At 35.8% G+C, this 22,409-nt stretch overlaps 1 protein-coding gene across 5 annotated transcripts in view; it reads right to left on the bottom strand.

Moving 5' to 3' along the window:
• Window positions 1-4,321: 4,321 nt before the first annotated feature.
• The window catches only part of Fam92 (CBY1 interacting BAR domain containing protein Fam92), a 31,183-nt gene continuing 13,095 nt past the window's right edge, over window positions 4,322-22,409 (bottom strand). The window contains exons 1-6 of one of the 5 annotated variants that reach the window (XR_012410064.1): window positions 15,403-15,638; window positions 15,169-15,328; window positions 13,210-13,350; window positions 12,667-13,137; window positions 5,253-5,590; window positions 4,322-4,757 (exon numbers count right to left, since the gene is read on the bottom strand). Coding sequence is in view for 4 of the 5 variants with exons in the window: in XM_073966310.1 (XP_073822411.1) it covers window positions 4,407-4,757; window positions 5,414-5,590; window positions 12,667-13,137; window positions 13,210-13,350; window positions 15,169-15,328; window positions 15,403-15,542 (1,440 nt within the window). In the remaining variant the exon portion in view is untranslated. Of the gene's footprint in view, window positions 4,758-5,229; window positions 5,591-12,666; window positions 13,138-13,209; window positions 13,351-15,168; window positions 15,329-15,402; window positions 15,639-22,409 lie in introns of those variants that run through there. The other 4 variants (XM_073966310.1, XM_073966311.1, XM_073966312.1 and 1 more) reach the window with 4 other exon arrangements.

The following is a 22,409-nucleotide window of genomic DNA, read 5'->3' as shown; positions in this document are numbered from 1 at the left end:
GACAGCCTTTCGTGTGATCTCTTCAACATCCTGCTGGAAAAGGTTATACGAGAGGCAAACGTCAAAAGAAGTGGCACAATCTACACCAATAGTCACATGTTACTTGCTTATGCTGATGATATAGACATCATAGGCCGATCAGTTAAAGAAGTAACTGATACCTCTATGAAGGTCGAAGGAGAATCTGCTAAAGTGGGTCTGGCGGTAAACGGTGAGAAGACAAAGTTGATGGTGTCGACGCGCAATGCGTCCATTGAGCTCGGACCGACTGTGGAAGTTGGTTCCTATAATATTGAGGTAGTAAAAGACTTCGTCTACCTCGGCACCTCCGTAAACACAACAAACGACATCAGTTGTGAAATAAAAATAAGAATTGTATTGGCCAACAGATGCTACTTTGGTTTAAGTAAGCAGTTTAAAAACAAAGCCACATCTCGTCAAACAAAAATAACGCTCTACAAAACACTGATACTACCCGTGCTGATGTATGGCTCCGAAGCCTGGGTACTTGCGCAAGCAGACATGGCAGTGCTTGGTGTGTTTGAGAGAAAAATTCTTCGATAGATCTACGGACCAATCTGCGTTGACGGTGAATATCGACGTCGCATGAACCACGAGCTGTATCTGCTGTACAACGACATCAATATTGTTAAACGTATCGAGATGCAGCGGTTGCGTTGGCTAGGCCATATCATAAGAATGAGCGATGATGACCCTGCTAAAAAGGTGTATAAACACGGACCGCTTGGCGGTGCACGCAGAATTGGCAGGCCAAGGAATAGATGGCGCAAACAAGTGGATGATGAGATGAAAAGGCGCGGTATTCCAGAAAGCGAAGCAACAAATAGAGAGAATTGGAGATCTTTTCTTAGTTCGGCCTATAGAACAAATGTTCTGTAATGGGCCAGCTAAGTAAGTATAATGCTGCAGATCGTTCTTGCATGCTGGGTAGACGTTCTGCGTAACGCCATCAATTCTGACCCAATAGCAATTGAGGTGGTTGTACGAATCGGATTTTGTCACGCCAAAACGACAGTCGTTTGTCGAGGCAGCTGTTACTCATCCGCTGCCACTGATGATGCATGATCTCCGAGAACGTTAATCATACGATTCGCGCATATAAGCTCCGCAACAACATCAGTATGAATACTACGCAATGTTGCTTGATATGCATGTTCATTTTGGGGTGATATCTTTACATGAAGATCTTTTCTGTAATGTCTAAACGAGGGTTTCTATCAACAATATCATATTTTCCAAACAGATAATTCATCAGCAACATCTTGTTGTGCGCACGCATCGGCAAGGTCTTACCCTCCTCATATAATTAAAAATTCTTCCGTTGCGTAGAGTGTCACAGTTCGCCAGATATAACCATCGTTTCACTTGGCAATCCATCATTTCTCTTGGGTCAGTCCATCTCCCCATAATTGACACCAGCAGTCAGCAGACAGCCCGATTTCATAACCGCTAAACGCCGCAATTTCATCAATCATGGGAAAGGATTAGTTTCAGAGAGCCTCAAATATGTACCCATTATATCCGTTAGGTTAGGAGCAGCAAATTCACTCGGTGACCGGAGGAGATGATAGGGATCAAAAAACAAGAAAGGATGTCGAAGCAATTACTGGAACATTGAAACATTTGTAAAGAAACCCATCCATAGTCATTTAATGCTCCTGCATTATTTTAACAAGCCCGGAGGTTTCATGAAAGAGAAGTAAGAAAGAGTTTCAACTTGGAGGAATACCAAATAGCATCTGTTCTTCTGTTCATAGAACTAGGACACCGACAGATAAGTTACATTCCGAAATATACTGCCTCCTTTCTCTCCTCAAAGGGATTAATCGATTTGGTCCATACTTTACACATTGTAATATTTCGACGTCCACTCGTCGGGTACCCCCATACAAAATTTCGAAAAAGTGCAGTTTTAACACCTGCTCATGAATCATTTTGATTATTTTCGCATCAGGGCTATTACGAAGGCACAAGATGTTTTAGAGACAAGTCCATACTACCTGTGAAAATAGCCCGAAATCTATAAAAAAAACTTCAGCCACAAAGTGTAGTGGCTGCTGAGCACCACAATTTTCGAATCGGATTCTGTGTTGATCCAAACATTACATCTCGTAATATTTCTACGAATCTTATATAAAATTCGAAGATGATGCTTATTTGTCGACAATAATCAATCATTTCAAATAAAATGGTACGAGCGATATCTCTTGAACGGAGCAACCTTTTGGTCCAAACTTTTGATTTCGTAATATTTTGTCCACTTAGTTAAAATTCGGAAATGGCCATACGTATCGCTGCAATCCTTAGGGTACCTCCCTCACAAAGTTCAACGTTTTTGTTTATGCTCTGTTCTAGGGTCCTTTGGCATTTTTTGCAGAAGCTACTCCTTGTCCAAAGCGGCGACCAAATGAAATGACTGGTGGAAGAAAGAAATGATTCGAAAGAAATTACTCTCAAAATATGTAGCATACACTTTAAAAATGGACTATGATATTAAGATTCTCGTGGGTAAGTCCATGCTTCCTTAAATAATGACCCAAAGCTCTATATTATATGACGGCCAAATGATACGACTGGTGGACGAAAGAAATGACTTTCAAAATAGGATCCACTCGCAGCACTTTCGAGTTTTTATCAAAATCCATATTTTTGTCGGCAAATTCATACGTCCAGAAAGGGTCACAAAATTCGGAAACCCACGAAATACTCGTGCATAATTTTTGGGGAAAAGGATTTTGGTTGTGTAGCCTGTATTCAATCTGTCCGTAGGTGAAAGCTTCAATTCACATAGGCTGAGGGTATATCAATTGTCTTAAATACCTTCTGTGATTGCAGATTTGCAGATCAGCGTCCTCAAACGTTTTCGGAGGACAGCCACATCAAACGCTGCTCTCCTACATAGTTTCTTTCAGGCGACCTGATATAACTGACATTAAGCCCAAAATCCAGACCGATGTCATGTAATTTAGTATAGAAGTTTCTATTACTCCTAGGATGTTTGGTATTGAAAATGGCTTATATCGGTCCACATTTTGATATAGCCCCCATAGAACGGTTCCTCCCGATTTTCGGTATTTTGAAGGTTTTAACCTCATTATCGCACCAAAATGGTTGAAATTTGGTACTTAAACTTCGTTGGCGGTACCAAACTTTCCATCTGAAATTTGGCGGTATAGGTCCACGTCTTCATATATGCCCCATAGAAAGATACCTCCCTATTTTCGGTATTTTGAAGGTATTAGCCTCAATATCCCACCGAAATGGCTGAAATTTGGTATTTAGTCTTAGTTGGCGGTACAACACTTTCCACCTGAAATTTGTCGGTATAGGTCCACATTTTTATATATCCCCCCATAGAACGGTACCTCCCGATTTTCGGTATTTTCAACGTTTTTCGTAGGATTCAGTCACCAAAATGGTTGGAATTTGTTATTTAGTCTTCGTTGGCAGTACAAAACTTTCTACCTGAAATTTGTCGGTGTAGGTCCACGTCTCCATTTAGCTCCCAATGTTCGGTATTTTGAAGTTTGTGGCCTCAACATCTCACCGAAATGGCTAAAATTTGGTATTTAGTCTTCGTTGGGGGTATACAACTTTTTACCTGAAATTTGTCGGTATAGATCCACGTCTTCATATGTCCCATAGAACGGTACCTCCGGATTTTCTATATTTTGAAGGTTGTGGCCTCGAAATGGTTAAAATTTATTAGCCAGGGGTACAAAACATTATAACAGGTACAAAAGATCCTTTGCAAAAAATAAGACAGCGTACGTCCACGTTTTGCCAAAGGATCCATGAAAGGGTATCACCCAATATAAGATTTTAGTCACATTTCCCAACCGAATTGGTTCATAATTGGTTACTCGCAAAAAAATATCCATTTATTCTAACCCCCATGGCCCAGTTTTGTCCAATATTATGTATTTCGAGGGGTTTTTGTCAAATTTCGAACCGAAATTGGTGTAATGTTGTGTTTTGTGTTTATTCAGAGGATAGAAAGAACAATGATGAGCTCTTTTAAAGAGTGTTGCTACATTTTCCTTTTGAAGTGGATGGAACTTAGTATTTTAGAATCTCTATAGGCAGAAAACCACCAAACAAGAAATTATCATTATAATGTGGAATTGTACTTAACGTAGATAAATAGCTTAATGGTTACTAATTGCTCAAATTTACTTCAATAGAGTGAGGGTGAAGGGTATAAAAAGTTCGACACGGCCGAACTTAACGTCATTCTTACTTGTATTATTTACACCCCTTTTTCCGTAAAATATATTAAATTAAAATTGAAGACAACAGGTCCTTATTTACAATAATTTTTATTTCCTAAATAAATATTTTTTACTTGGGAAGAGGGTGTGTAAGTTACAGTAGACAATATTTAATTAATTTCTGTTATTACGGGTGCAGTTAATAATATTTCCGGTACTCTTGTCTCCGCTTGATTTAGTTCTCTTTTTCGTTTCAACAATTTTAACTTGACGTCGGTCATTGCCACCAGCAACAGCACCGTCACTATTGCTACCATCATTTTCTTCATCATCATCACCATCATCGTCGTTTCCCTTCAATGGAGTTGATGATGTTAATATTTGTTTATTGCGATCGTCACGTTTATTGACCAAGCGTGGTATACCCGTAGCAGAGGAAGCACCTGTTAAACGTTTTGTAACAAAGACATTTTTACTTTTTCCACCAATGGCACCCTCGCCTTTTAAATGGGGTTTCTTGAGAACCTACATACACATACACACAATGCAAGAACAGAAATAGCAGAATATAACTTATTTTTAAATAAAAACAGTTAAACTCGATTATAACAAACTGTCTGAACTACGACTATTGTAGCGGTGTCATGTGTCTCCATATCTAATAAATGAGTTCGTTATAACAAAGTTTGACTGGAATAGCAGGGAATACATGGCCAGAATATGCAAGGACCAACAACAACAACAATAAAAACAAACATTATGTTAATATGTGGTAGAAATTGAACATTAGTGCCACAGCCGAACAAAATACTTGCAATGTGTTTTAAATGAAGAGGGGGTGGAATGATTTATTTTAATGAATTTGTTTGTTTTCAATAAACAAACAGTTTGAAGTAGTTTCGAGTAGATGGAGAAGTTTGTTTTTTTCAAAGTTGTCATGAGAATGTATCAATGAAGTGGTGGATGAACTTAGCTGTGCCTTTGAGGATTTTTTTTTTGTAACAAAGAATCAAAAATTACCAAGTGTTTGTTTACAAAAGGAAAGCCAATACTTTTTGGTTTGTTTTTAGAAAAATATTCAAATACTGTTTTTTATATCAGCTGTGTTTTCTTTTAAAAAAAATGCATTAAACGATTGTCAACTCTTAAGACTGGACATGCATTTGTTTTTGCAACCTTACATGGGTGGCTGCCACAGCTTTAAAGGGATGTTTAACTTGTGGCTTTGCAAGAGGTTTTTTATAATTAAATTTGCTATTTGCCTTTATATCAGAGGCAGAGTTATCGGTTATGGCTTCATCGGCGTCTTCTGCTTCGGTATTGGATTCATCATCGGATTTTGATTTATCGCTGTTATCCTGAAAGTAAACAAAATTACAAATTTATTTGTAAAAATAGAATTCTCTTTAAGGGTTTATCTTATATAGGCATAAAAGCCAGTATGTTTGTATGTTAGGTGTAAACCAAGGCATATTTATTAATTACAACAACTAACAATTTTACAAAAACAACATTGTTGTTATTGAAAATAAAACAAACAAATAAAAACATTGTTCCACAAAATCCTATACGGGACAAGGGAGACTTCTCTCATATCAATGAGTGCTCCACGATTCATATTAGCTCAGTTTATCGCCGAGTCCTAACGGCGTGCCCTACGACACCACTTTTAGAGAAGTATTACATGGCTGAAATACTCAGGAAATGTCGCCAATATTACTGAGGGGTATTTTGCCACCGTTGAAAATTTGTTGCCTAGTCGGGGAATCGAACCACGACCTTCTTCGTGCAAGGCGGGTGTGCATTCCATTGCACCACGGTGGCACCCAATTGAAAATAAAAAGTCAAAAAATATTAAATAGGGTCGCTTTTAAAATTTTCTCAAGAAAAAACATAAATAACGGGTGTTTTTTACAGGTTTGTTTTTCGAATAGAGATAAAACTGGCATTTTGTGTTCAAATCTGGCAACTCTAATGTCATTTATGTTCAGTTTGGTTTGCCATTTCATCATGAATAGGTTGACAAAAGAACAACGCTTGCAAATCGTGGAAATTTATTTCGAAAATAATGGTTCAGTTCGCGAAGTTTACCGCAAGCTCCGTCCATTTTATGGTGGACATAATCGTCCATCGGAGCAAATTTATTTCGAAAATAATGGTTCAGTTCGCGAAGTTTACCGCAAGCTCCGTCCATTTTATGGTGGACATAATCGTCGGAGCAATTAATTCGGTTAACCATGGATCGTTTTCGCACTACGTTTACTCTATATGATAATACGCATCCGCAGAGACGTCGAACAGTGCGCACCGAAGAAACAATTGCCGCTGTAGAGCAAAGTGTTGAAGAGGACCCGAATGAATCGATTCGCCACCGTGCACGGCAATTGGAGCTTTGTCCATCAACTTTATGGAAGATTTTGCGCAAAGATCTTAGCTTGCGACCTTACAAGATCCAGCTTGTGCAAGAATAAAAGCCGCGAGACCATGCAATACGTCGTGATTTTGATGTATGGACCGAAAATGAGATTGATCTCGATGCTGATTTTCATCGCAAAATTTTGTTCAGTAATGAGGCTCATTTTTGGTTGAATGGCTACGTCAACAAGCAAAATTGCCGCATTTGGCCGGTATAGAGCCATGATAACCGACTATTTTGTTCCCGAATTGGATGAGTTGTGGTTCAAACAAGACGGCGCTACATGCCACACAGCGCACGTCACAATCGATTTATTGAAGGAAACATTCGATGAGCGCATAATTTCGCGGAATGGACCTGTCAATTGGCCACCAAGATCGTGTGATTTGACACCATTGGATTATTTTCTTTGGGGATATGCGAAGTCGCTCGTCTACGCCAACAAACCAGAAACGTTAGGGGAATTGGAAGCCAACATTCGTGGCGTTATTGCCGACATACGGCCCCATATGCTCGAAAAAGTGGTTGAAAATTGGACATCTAGAATTAGTTTTATTCGAGCCAGCCGCGGCGGCCACATGCCTGAAATCATATTTAAACATTAATGGCATACAATTATCCTTCCAATAAAGCCAAAATGATGGACATTAAAACGATTTTCTTGTGTTTTATTTCAATTCGAAGTTCTATACCACTAAAAAAAAACACCCGATACAATTTGAAAATCCTCTAAAATAGAACAAATTTGAATCAAAATGGTATAAAATTTCAAAGTTTTAAATTTCATGAGTAGACTCTATTACGATACATTCTAAAACCCCAATTTACAAAAAAGTACAACCAAAGCTGATTACCACTTCTACCTTCTATAAATATGCCTTGATATAGACTCAGGATTTTTATACCCTATTCGGTCTAGAAATAAATTAGCCATACTTTATCGACATCGGTTCAGATTTGGATACAGCTCTCACATATATTTTCGGCCGATTCCAAGTATTTGCTGAACCAAACGCCTTTTAAAATTTGAAAATTTGAAATGTGTGACTGAATTCGGTATATAAATAAAATTACCAAATTATATCGAAATCGGTACAGATTTGGATATAGCTCCCATATACAGTGGTGTGAAAAATAATAAGGACACTTCAATCCATAACCAAGATTACATTGAAAACTGACTAAAGAAGGGAAAATTACATTAGTTTATAAAATTTATTGTTTTCTTAAAATGTTAAGAAAAGTATTATAAAAATATTTCGATTGCTTGTAACCATGTTTTATTTATCTTTTATATTTAATGCGAATTGTCGTAGTTTGGTGTGTGAAAAATAATAAGGACACTTCATGACATATTTTAATATGGACCAAACTTGAAAGAAATGAATGCAGGTTTTTACTAAATAATGGTAGATAAAGTGTTTCAGTGTCATTAATACTTTGTAGACGATCCTTTGTTTTCTAAAACGGAAGCGCATCGTCTGGGCATCGAGTCGACCAAATTTTGGCACTTCTCTATTGGTATCGCGTCCTACGCAACCTGTATAAGTTGCCAAAGGTCGCCATAATTTGATGGACACTTTCCCCTGCTTGATTTTTTAACTTCATTCCCCAACATTTTTCAATCGGGTTCAAATCAAGTGATTGTATGGGCCATTCTAACAACTTAACTTAATTATCCTGGAACACCTTTTTTTATTTTGCCGTCATTTTTGGGTCATTAATCTTGCTGAAGACTCACTTGAGAGGCACACCCCCTTCAGCATACGGAAGAATTATATTTTTCAAAATTTTAATGTAATCTGGTGATTTCAAAAACACTTTGAATACTGTATAGAGACCCCACAGCATAGTAAGAAAATGAGCCCACACACCATGCTGTTACCTCTGCCATATTTAGCCGCCTTTAGAGTATATTTTGGGTTATATTATTGATTTTTAGGTCTTCAACCCTGATAAACTCCTCTATCGGAACAAAAAAAAAAAATATATTTGATTTCATCAGACAATTTTTCTTAGGCCAAGCGATATGATTTCTAGCAAACTGTATTATTTGCTGAATTTTTTTAAACCCTACACCACTACGCGGGAAGTGTATAATTTGTCGATTAAAATGATACTTTTCTGACACTGTGAGCTCTAATGTGGCCACCACAGAGGGTTTTATGAGTTGTTGATGCGTCAAAATTAATATTTAAGTAGTTTTTTTTATTTGTAAAGATGTGGTAAAATGATCTTTTTTTAATCATCGAACAACGCATTTATTATTACAGGTGCAATTTTTGGATTTCTGCTACGACTTTTATCTTTGAAGTTCACTTAGTTGCATCCTCCACCATTGTTTTTAAAGATTCTGAGCTTTTTCTGTAATTTTTCTGTATGAATTTCCTTCTTTACGTAAACATTTAATGATTTCTCGAGTAGCGTGATAACAATGCGTATTTTTACCCATATTTGCAAAGAAAAACTAAAAAATACCGGTAGATTTAACATTTAATGAATAAAAATTATTTAATTTTAAACTTTATCTACAGGAAAGAATCACAAAAAAATAATATCAATTTATTTTTACTAAAACGAAAAACTGTCCTTATTATTTTTCACAGCAGAAATCACGGATTTTACGAAAAATATTTGTTTTGCATAAAAACTAAACAGGAAGAAACCAAAATCGTAACGGGATCTCTTATTGCAATACATGTACATTTTCAAAAACAAATTTTCATCGCAAATTCTTCCATTTTACACATTTTAGGAGCGACCAAAAGTTGTGAATGTCGCTGTCCTTATTATTTTTCACACCACTGTATATTTTCGGACGATTTCACGTTTTTCCTGCACCATCCATCCAATTTTAATGAAATTTTGAATATTTGAAGGAATTTGTTCTGCAAAAAATAAATTTGCCAAATTAAATCGAAATCGTTTCAGTTTTCGATATAGCCCCATATATGTTCTCGGCCGATTTGAACCATTCGATGCACCAAACACCTTTTATGTGTCAAATTTTGATGAAATTTGGAATGTATGACTGAATTCGGTCTAGAAATAAATGTGCCAAATTTTTGGATATAGCTCGCACAATTATTTTTTATAATCGTGGATTTTGTAAAAAAAACGGTTTTTCTATAATCGTGAATTTAAAAAAACAAGTAAAAATGTATCAGTCGGCTTTGCCGGCAGAGATATACCCTCAGCATATGTGAATTGGAACTTTCATCTACGGACAGATCGAATGTATTTAGGGTCTTTTCAGAATTTTGTGGCACTTTTTGGACATTTGAACTTGCCGGCAAAGATGAGGATTAGGATTAAAGTTAAAAAATTTTGCGGAGGAGGAAATGGACCGGAAGTGGACCTCATTTTGAGAGTCATATCTTTTCGATAGATATCGCGCCCACTAGTCATTTCAGTGGGTTATCGTACACCTGTTGGACCAGTATGCCAGGAAGCATGGACTTGTCCACGAAAAACATATATGGCTGTAAACAGGACCACAAAAACATCATCGGTATAAATTTGCAAGGATCTCCGAACAGACTGCACTTGGACCCAAATGTTGAGCTTTTGTGTGGGAGGTATCCTAAGGAGAGGCTCGATATGGGCCATTTTAGAAGTTAAACTAAGTTTGGACAAAATATGACGAAGGCTCAAATTTTGGACCAAATCGGTTTATCAGCTCGAGAGTTATTGTGCACTGCAACTACAACATATGATGCCAAAGGTGTTTTTTTTTTATAACTTTCGGGCTGTTTTCCCAAGAAGTATTGATTTGCCACTGACACAATTTTTACCGTTGTAACTGAGCGATTGCAAGTTGCTTCAACAGAAATCAAAGTTAGTGAAGAGCAGGTTTTAAATTGAACTTATCCAAAATTATGTGTGGGAGGTACCCGAAGGAATGGTGCGCACAATTTTTCCGAACATTTTTGAACTTTTGTGGGGGAGGTACCATGTACAAGATCTACAATGCCACTTTACCATCATGAGTGAATACCGCTATTGAAAATAATCAATAATACGTTCAAAGCTCCAGCTTCTATTGTTTAATAAACGAATTATTTGCATTATAATTTTCAAAAATATGCAAAAATCCGATGTCTAATCATATTAAATGTATATTCTTTAAAAATCAGAATATGTAAAATTTCCATGTTATGACATTTCTGGCACCCTAGCGTTGTGCAATGGTATCAAATTTTCAACGTTGGCAAGATACCTTTCAGTAATGTTGGCGACATTTCCTGAGTATCTCAGTCATGAAAAACTTCTCTACAAGTGGTGTCTGAGGACACTCCGTCCGGACTCGGCGATAAACAGTAGGTCCCCTATAATTAGACAGCGGAATCCTATGCAGATGCATATATGGTTAGGAATGTCGTAGAGGTAATGTGATTAGACAAAAACTCGTTTTATAAAAAATAAAACGAATTACAGCCGGTTTCTGTATGTCGAAAGAAGAATGTGTGCGAATGAAACATGTCCAAACTCTTGTGTGTTTTCCAAATCTGGTTTTGTTTTGAAACAAAATCAAAGGTAAAATTATTTCGAAAACTAAAGTTTCGACATACAGAAACAGGCTGCTAGTCTGAACCTCTTTTTTTTCATATTTAGACATATTTGCAGAAAATGAACACATGCAAAACCATATGCAAGGATTTGTGGTCTAAGTATCTCACCGAATTGACTGAAATGTTGTATTAAGTCTTCGTTGGGGGTATAAAACTTTCGACTTGAAATTTGTCGGTATAGGTCCACGTCTTCATACAGCTCCCAGAGAACAGTACCTACCGATTTTCTGTATTTTGAAGGTTATGGTCACAATATCCCTCCGAAATGGCTGACATTTGGTATTAAGTCTTTGTTGGGGGTACTAAACTTTCCACCTGAAATTTATCGGTATAGATCTAGACCTTCAGATAGCTCCCCATTTTCGATATTTTGAAGGTTGTCTAAAGAGAATTTTAAACAGAAAAAATGTACACATAAACATTTTAGAAGATATTATTGAAATATTTATTGCATACGAAAATATGTAAAATAAATAATATTTGCATATGTGATATACATATTTCGATTGGAATTTAAAATATGCCCAGTCCCAAAATTTGACAAAAATAGGGGTTGCATAAAATTCTGTGTCTACATATCCTTGAGCTAACATTAATCAGGGGGCATTCACTGATATGAGAGAAGGCTCCCTTGTCCCTACTGGGATGTTTGTGGAACAATTATATATTATACATTTCTAATAAATATTCTTAAATTGGAAAATTGGCTTCGTTTAGCCCCTTCTGCTACATCTTTAAATTTTGGACAATTGGACAAGTAATACGCTAGGGTTCCACGCAATGTGCAAAAACTGGGAATTTCTCTGTCATAATAGAGACATTTTGTAGCATGCGAGGAAAATGTGGTTCTCTTCAAAAAACTCATTATATATTAGACAGTAGGCCCATTATCAAGCACGCATATTACTGCAATTTTCATCCGAGGAAAGGTAAGTTTCAGTTCGCACATCCTGAGAGTATATATCTGTCGGCAAAGCCGATTGATACTTTCTTACTTGTCTAAATAGCATTATAGGTCACATTGAGGATGCAAATGATAAATATAAAGAAAATTTAAATGGCATTGACAGACTTCAACAATGATTGTGGACTGCAAAACATCCTACAATACAACCCTACACTACGTCATACATTTTTAGACAATACTTAGAGTCCGGCGATATGAATGCTACACTACTCTAAACCACCTAATAAGGCCAAACAGTAATGTGCAGTTCCCGAATAGGCAAAATAAGGCCTTGGGATATTTGATGTACACTGTAGATCAGGCCAGATCAGACTCTTCTGTACCTAAAAATTCCATACACTGAACCCACATATTCCCAATGTGTGTCCCAGACGTGTTCATTCACAGATTAAAAAAAAAAAAATATGTGTATATATATATATATTCCCATCTTCAACACGAATCTGAACCTCAATGGCTTAATTTGTTGTTTTCACCTACCTCATCATCTTCATCATCATCTTCGTCTTCATCCTCGTCATCATCATCGTCGATTTCATCATCTGTTTTTGCATCGGTTAAATTTTTTGTTGATTTCGACATTCGTCCTTTTCTCTTTAGAGGACTCAACAATTGATCTCTATCTAGACTTTCCATCGATTGAGATCTCAAACTGCTTGATTTCTTATTTTTTGCCATTTTCTTTTCTTTTGTTTCATTTTTCGATTTCATTAGTTTTTGAAATTCTACAAAATCACCACGTTCATCAATATTTGAGACATCATAGTAGCTAGCCGTCAATGCTTCCAATGATTTTGTATGAAATTTCATTGCAATTAAAATGAAATCGCTTAAAATTGTTTTCAGATCGTTTAACTTGCGTTTTTCGAAATTATTTATGACTTCATCGATTTCTTTGTTTGTACGGTTTACTTCCATTTTGGCCTTTAACAATTCTGAATCGGCAGCAGACTGAAAGACACATAAAGAGGTGTTATGGATTATCTGACTGACAATTTACATATGTATTAGCAGAGTACTTACATTGTTGGCAGAGAATTTTGATTTTAGATCCAGCATTTGTCGCTGCTTTAACACTTCCTTGTCACGGGCAATGACTGCAGAACGCAAATTGTCTCGAGTTGTTTTGCATAAATTTTCAAATTGAGCCATTTCATTGACTATCTAAATGAAAGGGAAAGAAATACGACCGAACAATGAAGATATAAATTGCAAGGTATAAGTTCTGTTTAAGGCACCTCTCGTGGACCACTTGTCACGTTTACCACATGCAGCCCATAATTATAACGATACGATGTTTCTTGAGGAAATAAATACTTCCCGTGATATGGGTCTTTCAAGTACCAAAAGTATCCTTGTTTTTACACATTGTTTTGAAATACGAATACGACAATATGAACAATAAGAAAACCACGAAATATTCAAATATTCAAACATAACTCAAAAAATGAGTTTTCTGAGTTAGCAATTTCTGGTTTTTCTACGACTTCTACTTAATGTTGTGTAAAATTTTCATGCTGATATCTCTAAAACTCGACGAGATACAGCTGATTTACTACGGGCTTGGAATAATTCAACAATGAAGTTTTTTGAGTTTATGTAGCACTAAAACACTTCAAATCATGCTTGATCTTGACACTGATATCTGGCTACCTGTTTGCAAATTATGGTCCAAGTAGTTATTTTATTTCTTGTGTAATAATCTTTTTTAAGTTGGGAACTCAAATTTCAATCACCAACTTAAAACGCGTTTTTATCGAAACTTGGTTTTTTGAAATGTGTCACTCTTTGAGTAAATGTGCGATATGTTATATTGGGCTTAACTCTACTTTAGTAAAAAACTCTCCAATTTTTTTTAAATTTTTCCAAGGGAAATATTTTTGCCCTGATCACGGGAATGTAAAATTTTCTTGGGAGACGGACCCGATTCCCCGGTTATTTGACACGAAAGTCCGAGTACAGATTGCTGGATATCATTGGAAAGCTTATGGAAATACCTATCCAACAAGTGGTCAGGTGATATAGTCCAAAACCCCTTTTTTTGGCCCCTTGTTTTTTTATAAAACCTTAAAAAAGTTGAAAATAGACCCATTATGGGTGCTCACTTAATGTATGCCAGATTATAGCTCACACATTAACCTTTCCAAAATGATGCTATATTTAGTTTAGTTCCAGTTCCCGAGATTTGCACCTGTCTATATGAGGAAGTCTTAAATCCCGGTCGGCTATTTACAGAAAAAAGAACATTTTGGAAAAATAAATTTTTCCGTAGACACCTATAATGTAAAGAAATGAGCTCAACAGAACCGGGTTGTCAAGGTTCTAAGAGCCATATCTCTGAATCCAGAGAAGGTATTACAAATGTAGCACCATTTTGGAAAATAAAATAACCCCGTCTTTGGATATCGGTTAAGTAGAGCCGGGTCTAGCCCGGGTTCTGTACCCGTACTTTCGGGTCAAATAAACGGGTAACCGGATCCGACCCCCAAGAAAAATGTACATTCCCGTGATCGGCCCAACAATGTATAACTCTGGGAAAAATTTAAAAAAAATCGGAGAGTTTTTACGAAACTAGAGTTGTTCCCATTTTGCAATCGTCACATCCAAATGATTTTTACTTCCGTAAAAATATACTGTTATGGAACAAATTTACTATACCGACTATTCGCAGAAAAAAAAATTTCCTTTAAATCGCAAGTTTTCATAAGTGGCCGGCCTTCGGCCGGGTTTTTAAAACATTCTCCTATGGACAGGAGCGAATTTCGGCTACGCGAACAAACTTTTTTTTAAATCGTAAATTTTTTCCCAAGTAAACAAGGGAATTTTCGGAACTTCGGAGGCCTATATCTCGGTCAGTATAAATTTTCCTAACAAAAGAAATACATCGTAGGAATCGGCATGAAAAGTACTATCTGTGGTAATTTTTTCATAATTTTCTGCGGTGGGTCGGTCAAGGAAAGATATGCCAATATACCTACTCACTTTTATTTCCATGCGATGCACATTTAGATCCATATAATCCGCCATAATAGTCACAGCATTGGTAAGATTTTTCAAGCCTTCGGTCAAACTTTCATTGATTTCCTCTTCATCAGCGTAATGTTTTAGGCTTTTCGACAGCTCGTCATAAGAATCTCGAAATCTGAAATTAAAAACATAGCAATTGTTTTGTTATTAAATTGATATTATTTTTTTTTCCTTTAAACTACCACCCACTTTGCCATTTTTCTTGTACAGGCTGAAAATGTTGTACACATTTCCATTAAATGTTTCTCCGTTAAATTGATTCGTTCATTAATGATTTTTATTCGATCATCTTTGGTATTTAAAAAAGCTAATTTACCACGACGAAACATAGTTAATTAATAGTAAATTATTAAATATTTTTTTTTCGTTCGGTTTGTTTTATTTTTTCTTTAGCTGTCAAGCAAATAGTCAAATTAACGGTAACCATGGCAACACAGGGTGATTCAAACAAATGGTTTTTCTGTAGTTCAACCTTACATGGATGCGTGTGACAAGTGTTTAAATTTGAATGAAATTGTGGTTGACACCCGAATAGAGCTGGAAAAAATCGATGGCACTATCGATAATATCGGATTAAAAACCCTAACAGAAAATCTATTGAAATGAAAATATATTACGCGGCTTTTCGGTTTTGTTGATGTGAGAAAGTAAGTCCGTAGTTACACGTACACATTTTTCGGAAAAGTAAATTGTATTTTTATTTTTTTTTCTTTTTATGGCCTAATCTGTCAAAAGCAGGGTTAACATTTTGTACTGTTTTTGACATTATGCAATCATAAAGGTAGATGTATAGCTGAACTGTTCCAACAAAAAACTTCTGCTGTAACACAATATCTTAAAATTGAAAACAAGGACAAAAAATGTGTATTCGCTTGGCAAAATAAAATTGTTGATTTTTTAGCAAAACTTAGGAATGAACAATTTATCAAATCTTCTTCTGATCAGCATAAAATTCTATGTCGATTAGACCATGTCCGTCTTTCCGTCCGTCTGTCTGTTGAAATCAAGATACAGCTCGCAATTTTAAAGATAGAGAGTCAAAATTTGGTACAGAAGTTTTTATTACTTGCAGGATGGTTGGTATTGAAAATGGGATATATCGGTCCACGTTTTGATATAGCCCCCATAGAACGGTACCTCCCGATTTTCGGTATTTTTAAGGTTTTAGCTTCATTATCCTAGCAAAATGGCTGAAATTTGGTACGTAGTCTTCTTTAGGGGTACAAAACTTTCCCCCAGAATTTTGTCGGTATCGGTCCAGACCTTCATATAGCTCCCATAGAACGGTACCTCCCGATTTTCGGTATTTTGAAGGTTTTAGATACATTATCACACCGAAATGGCTGAAATTTGGTACTTAGTCCACGTTGGTGGTATACAATTTTTCCCCAGAACTTTGTCGGTATCGGTCCATGCCTTCATATATCCCCCATAGAACGGTACCTCCCGATTTTCGGTATTTTGAACGTTGTGGCCTCAATATTCCACCGAAATGGCTGAAATTTGGTATTTAGACTTCGTTGGGGGTACTCAAACTTCCCCTTTAAATTTGTCGGTATAAGTCCACGCCTTCATATAGCCCCCATGGAAAGGTACCTCCCGATTTTTAGTATTTTAAAGGTTGTGTCTTCAATATTCCACCAAAATGGATGAAATTTGATATTTAGTCTTCAATGTTTCATACGCTTTCATATTGCCCCATTTCTGACTAAAATTCGTCGGTATAGCTCCACGTGTCGATATAGCCCTCATAGAACGGTACCTCCAGATTTTCGTAATACTGAAGATTGTGACGTCAATATCCAACCGAAATGGCTGAAATTCGTTATTTCGTCTTCCAAGAGTTATAAAATATTCCAGAAGAGTATTATCAGTATAGGTCTACGTCTTCCTATATCCCCATAGAAGCGTACTTCTTGATTTTTAAGTTTTAGCGACATTCTCTTTCCGAAATATAGGAAATTTGGTATTTAGTCTTCTTTGATCCTAAAAACTTTCCGTCAGAAATATGTCGGTATAGATCGACGTTTTGAAATAGACCCCATAGAATGGGGCCTCACATTGTTTTACCGAAATTGCTGAAATTTAGTATTAAGTGTTCTTCATACACGAAAGGAAACTAATTATTTCATTTTACTTCAATACAACTTGTGGTGGAGGGTATAACAAGTTCGGGCCGGCCGAACTTAACGGCGTTCTTACTTGTTTTTTGTGTCTTTTTATTAAAAAAAGCTATTGTTTTTTTTTCTCCTTTACATTTCTGTGCAATATGTCAACAAAAGCACATTTCCGTCACTTTCATTTTCAAATTAATGCTGATGACAAATTAACGATAATATCGATAGCTATCATTTTTTTAAAATAAAATATAGAAAACAAATCCCAATTTACATTAGGCGAGTTTACTTGCGACAATTGTCAGTTTGTAGGTGAGAGAGGGTGCTGAGAGGCAAAGGGTTACCATATGCCTCACCTCTCTCTCCTACAAAATGACAATTGCAGCAAGTAAACTCGCCCAATGTAAATTGGGACCAACTAATGTTGGGAAAATCGATGGTTTGCCAGCTCTACTTCCGAAACGTCAATAGCTTTGCTCCGGTCCACAATAGAGTGATTTTAATGAAATAATTTCATAAAATTAGGCATTCTTAGTCCCGGTCTACACTAGAGTAATTTCATGAAATTAGTCTTTCCTAGATAGACTTCCCTACTACAGCAGTTTCATAAAATTACTTTAGTATGTCCCGGTCCACACTAGCGAGATTTCATTGAAAAAATGTCATATGCCAGATTATAGCTCACACATTAACCTTTCCAAAATGGTGCTATATTTAGTTTAGTTCCAGTTCCCGATATTTGCACCTGTCTATATGAGGAAGTCGGCTATTTACAGAAAAAATTATAATTTAAAAGAAAATTTTGGAAAATTAATTTTCCCGTAGACACCTATAATATAAAGAAATGAGCTCAACAGAACCTGGTTGTCAAGGCATTCTTAGTCCCGGTCCACACTAGAGTAATTTCATGAAATTAGTCTTTCCTAGATAGACTTCACTACTACAGCAGTTTCATAAAATTACTTTAGTATGTCCCGGTCCACACTAGCATGATTTCATTGAAAAAATGTCATGAAATTATGCGTAGTTAGATCGAGTTCAATAGTAGAGTAATACGGCGTTTATATTATAGTTTTTTGCAGGGTTAACCTTCTTTATGAGGATTTATTTGAAATATACACAATGGAAATGACATTTGAAACCTAGACCCACTGGGTTAACCCACTTATATGTAAACGGCCTATATTATAATGAAATTTGTGGTAGTGGGGAACACGATCTATGAACGCCAAATTTTATGGAATTTTTTCAATGAAATCACTCTAGTGCGGATCGCTACTATGTAATACGGCGTTTAGATTATAGTTTTTTGCAGGGTTAACCTTCTTTATGAGGATTTATTTGAAGTATACACAATGGAAATGACATTTGAAACCCAGACCCACTAGGTTAACCCGGTTATATGTAAACGGCCTATAAATGTCTTATGTCCTGAGCCTGTATTCTTGTTCTATGAAAATTTGAAATGAAAAAAAGTTTATAAATTTGTTCATTTGACATTTATTCCCTTTATTAAAGTTTTCATTTCTAATTTTCATAGAACAAGAATTGGGCCCCTGGCCCATACTAGAGTGATTTCAATGAAATAATTTCATATCATTTACATTTCATTTGAGGATGGCAAGACCATGGTAGAATCATTACAAGGTAGGGCATAGCAAACAGCTGATTACAATTTTTTTCTATTGTTTTGCTTATTCTTTCAAATCAGTATACACAAATTGTGTATGTATGTGTATGGTTTGGAAAAATATGACAAAATATTTTATACATATTAAAATTAAAATTCAGTCGAAATGAAAATTGTTATTACAACATTTGTTATTTGTATTTATTACAACATTGTGATGAAACAAACTTTTGAACATATACAGAAGCTGACTCTGTAAAGAAAACTTTGCCTTCCATTAATTTTTCGCGTTTTTAGTTAATGATCCAAAATAACTAATAAAAAGTACAACCTGTTGCATATTCAGTTATGGTAATTCTGACAGAATAAGCAAATACACCCAGGCCTTGTTTTTCAAAATTTGTTCGAACCTGACCTACCTTCCAAATTATTGTACCATGGGCAAGACGACAATGGAAACAACTGTCTCCACATTTACCAGCTCAACGATGCTTGATTGTTACGCAAAAGCACGAACTCATCCGACGGCAGTACAGGAAGTCCTTGGGAGGATAACACTGCAGCATCAACGAACAAAAGGGAGAATAACCCAACAGCCACTGCAAGACGTTTTAAGCTCAAAGCTGTAAAATCGGTTCATTCATTTCTTACTCGTGGGCGGATCTTTGGTTCAATAGTCAATTGTTCCGTACTGAAATTTTTGAAAAAACTACCTGTAACTCTGAATGACTACACAAAAGAGCTCAATTTTTGAAGACCCACTGTAAAAACCACAAGTAGAGCATGCAAAAAATTGTCCAAAGTGCTGATAAATAAAAATTTTAAAATAATTTTTGCGGGAAGATTTAGATGTGGTTACATCACTTTTTAATAAAGATTTTATGTAGTCTTAGGTAAAAACCTCGTCAACATATGATAGAGGGAAACTAGGTTGTAAAAATGTCATAAATAGTGCCCACTGTAGCTCTAAAACAAAAGGACCGTTCATTATATATTTTGTGGGTTTATTAGGTACATCAAAATATTGTTTTTAAAGAACAGAGATTAACGCACATATCTCAGTTAATTTTGTTCCAATCATCTTGATATTAATCTATGCTACTTAGAGTACATTTACATATGTATAACCGAGTTTATAAATCGAATGGATTTCAAATGTCAGTTCCAATGTATACGTCAAATAAAAAATGTTAACATGTTCTAACAGGTCAATAAAAATGTCGATATTTCAAGTGTCAGGTGGGGGTAACTTTTTTAAAATTAAAATTGAGCAGATAAGAAGTAGATACATATATTTGTAGGGCACATTGTAATGTTGCCTTTTTATTAACAAGAATACTTGTACCCATAGTGCAGTCAATACAAATATTGATAAACTATGCATTGACGCCATCTATATTTGAAATGAAAAATCAACTTGTGTCATAGACTACACAGCCATAGACAAACTAACAGCCAGTTTCTGTATGTCGAAAGAAGAATGTGTGCGAATGAAATACGCCCGAACTTTAGTTTTCGAAATAATTTTACCTTTGCTTTTGCTTCAAAACAAAAAACTAATTTGAAAAACACACGAGAGTTTGGACGTTTTTCATTCGCACACATTCTTCTTTCGACATACAGAAACTGGCTGTTAATATAGACAACTGAATATAGTGTTATTTAATTCCGCCAGATGCCACACCAGAATATTTTGCGGATGGTCATACTCAAAGTGTAGAGTTCTTTTATTTTTCCGCACCATAGCTACTCATTTCGAAGTTGAGGGGTAGTGTTTGTTTTTGTGTTTGCCTGTTTTTTTAACTCAACATCATATATGTGAAGCACATACAGTGATAAATACATAGACTAATAAATTCATAGACAAAGAGAATTGTAGTGTGCTTCTTTTTTGTAGGTGTCGCCGGTATGCAAAGTACCTAATCTTTTCACACAATTGCACAATGTTTTGGGGCAAATTACAATATTTTTTTGGATTTGTTTATATGAGGATGTTGATCTGGCCAAAGATTATCCATATTTTGCCTTTTGTCAGAATAAATAGTTTAAAATCTATAGTAACTTTAAATAAAACTACTAACGCCATCTAACAATTTTCGAAAATTTCGAAGATAAATGCTGAGAGCAAATAAATGTCTATAAATTTATTAGTCTATGATAAATAATCATTTATGTTTTTTCGAACATTAAGGTTTTGACTCATTCTTAAAGGGAAATTCAATTTGCACACCAACGCCATCCTAATCTGACAATTTTTTCGAACAAGAAGCATTCCGTAGTCTATATTTAGTTAGTCTAGATTTTTCAGTAGTTTATATATTTTCTAATGTGAACCGCCTTTCATGGAATAACGTCAGTTGAAATATGGCAATGCCACTCTAGTTCGTGTCTATGGTTCGGTTTACAGCAGAGATATACACCTTTTCTAATGTTGAGCCGTTGAAATGTAGATGACTCTCAAATACACAGTTTTTATCGCTGTTTGAGAGTACGGTTAGTGGGGTCTATACATACATAAATATGTACCTATGTTCATCATTTCTGGTGAAGAGGTGTTTTGACCCCAAAGAACCTCTAACGTAAAATTGCAGCTAGCTCAGTGAACCCTGAAAATACCGAAAATTGGGAGGTACGGTTATATAGGGACTATACCACAACATAGACCTATGTTGACAATTTTTGGTGAAGAGGTGCTGTGCCCCTATGAACATCAAATGTCAAATTACTGCTAGTTCGCTTCAAAATTGTAGCCAAAATTCTCACAATACCGAAAATCGTAATGTATCGTTACATGGGGCTATACCAAAACATGGACCGATATAGTCCATCTTCGAACTTGACCAATATACTCGAATTAGATGATACTTGTCCCAAAAAAGATTATCAATAAAACAAATACAGAAATGAACAGCAAATTTAACTCTAAAGAACGGGGGAAAACTAGCCAGGACCTCCCTTGCACGCGACAGAACTTTGTCCAGCCAACGACAAACCCACGTTAACCTAATTCATTGCTCCTTTGCCAATGACGTGGAAGCCAGTCACCAATCATTCGCCCTAAATCGAATTCATCATTTTTCATGTTTCTGGTAGATTAATCTTTATTTGGGCATCTTTTGTAAATGATCTTTCATTTACGCTCATGCCATTCATCACCTCAACTCGGCAAACTTCCAAATCAATATTTGGCATTCTTGGTCAGATATACATACTTGTACATACCTCTATACATTTATAACATTTATTTTCGCATTTTTATACTATAATATGGAGGGTATAATTAAATTTGTCATTCCGTTTGTAACACATCGAAATATTCGTTGGAGACCTTATAAAGTATATGGACACTTTTTAAAAAGTGGTTTTTGATTTCCATTATTATACCCTACACCACTATGTGGAAAGGGTATTATAAGTTTGTTTTGGTAAAAATTCATGTAACACCGCGA

Source organism: Musca autumnalis, unplaced genomic scaffold, assembly GCF_047663935.1.
Source record: "Musca autumnalis isolate F117 unplaced genomic scaffold, ASM4766393v1 scaffold_2, whole genome shotgun sequence".
Lineage (NCBI taxonomy): Eukaryota > Metazoa > Arthropoda > Insecta > Diptera > Muscidae > Musca > Musca autumnalis.
Note: the sequence above shows the minus strand (reverse complement) of the source record. Positions and strands in the feature narration are given on the sequence as shown.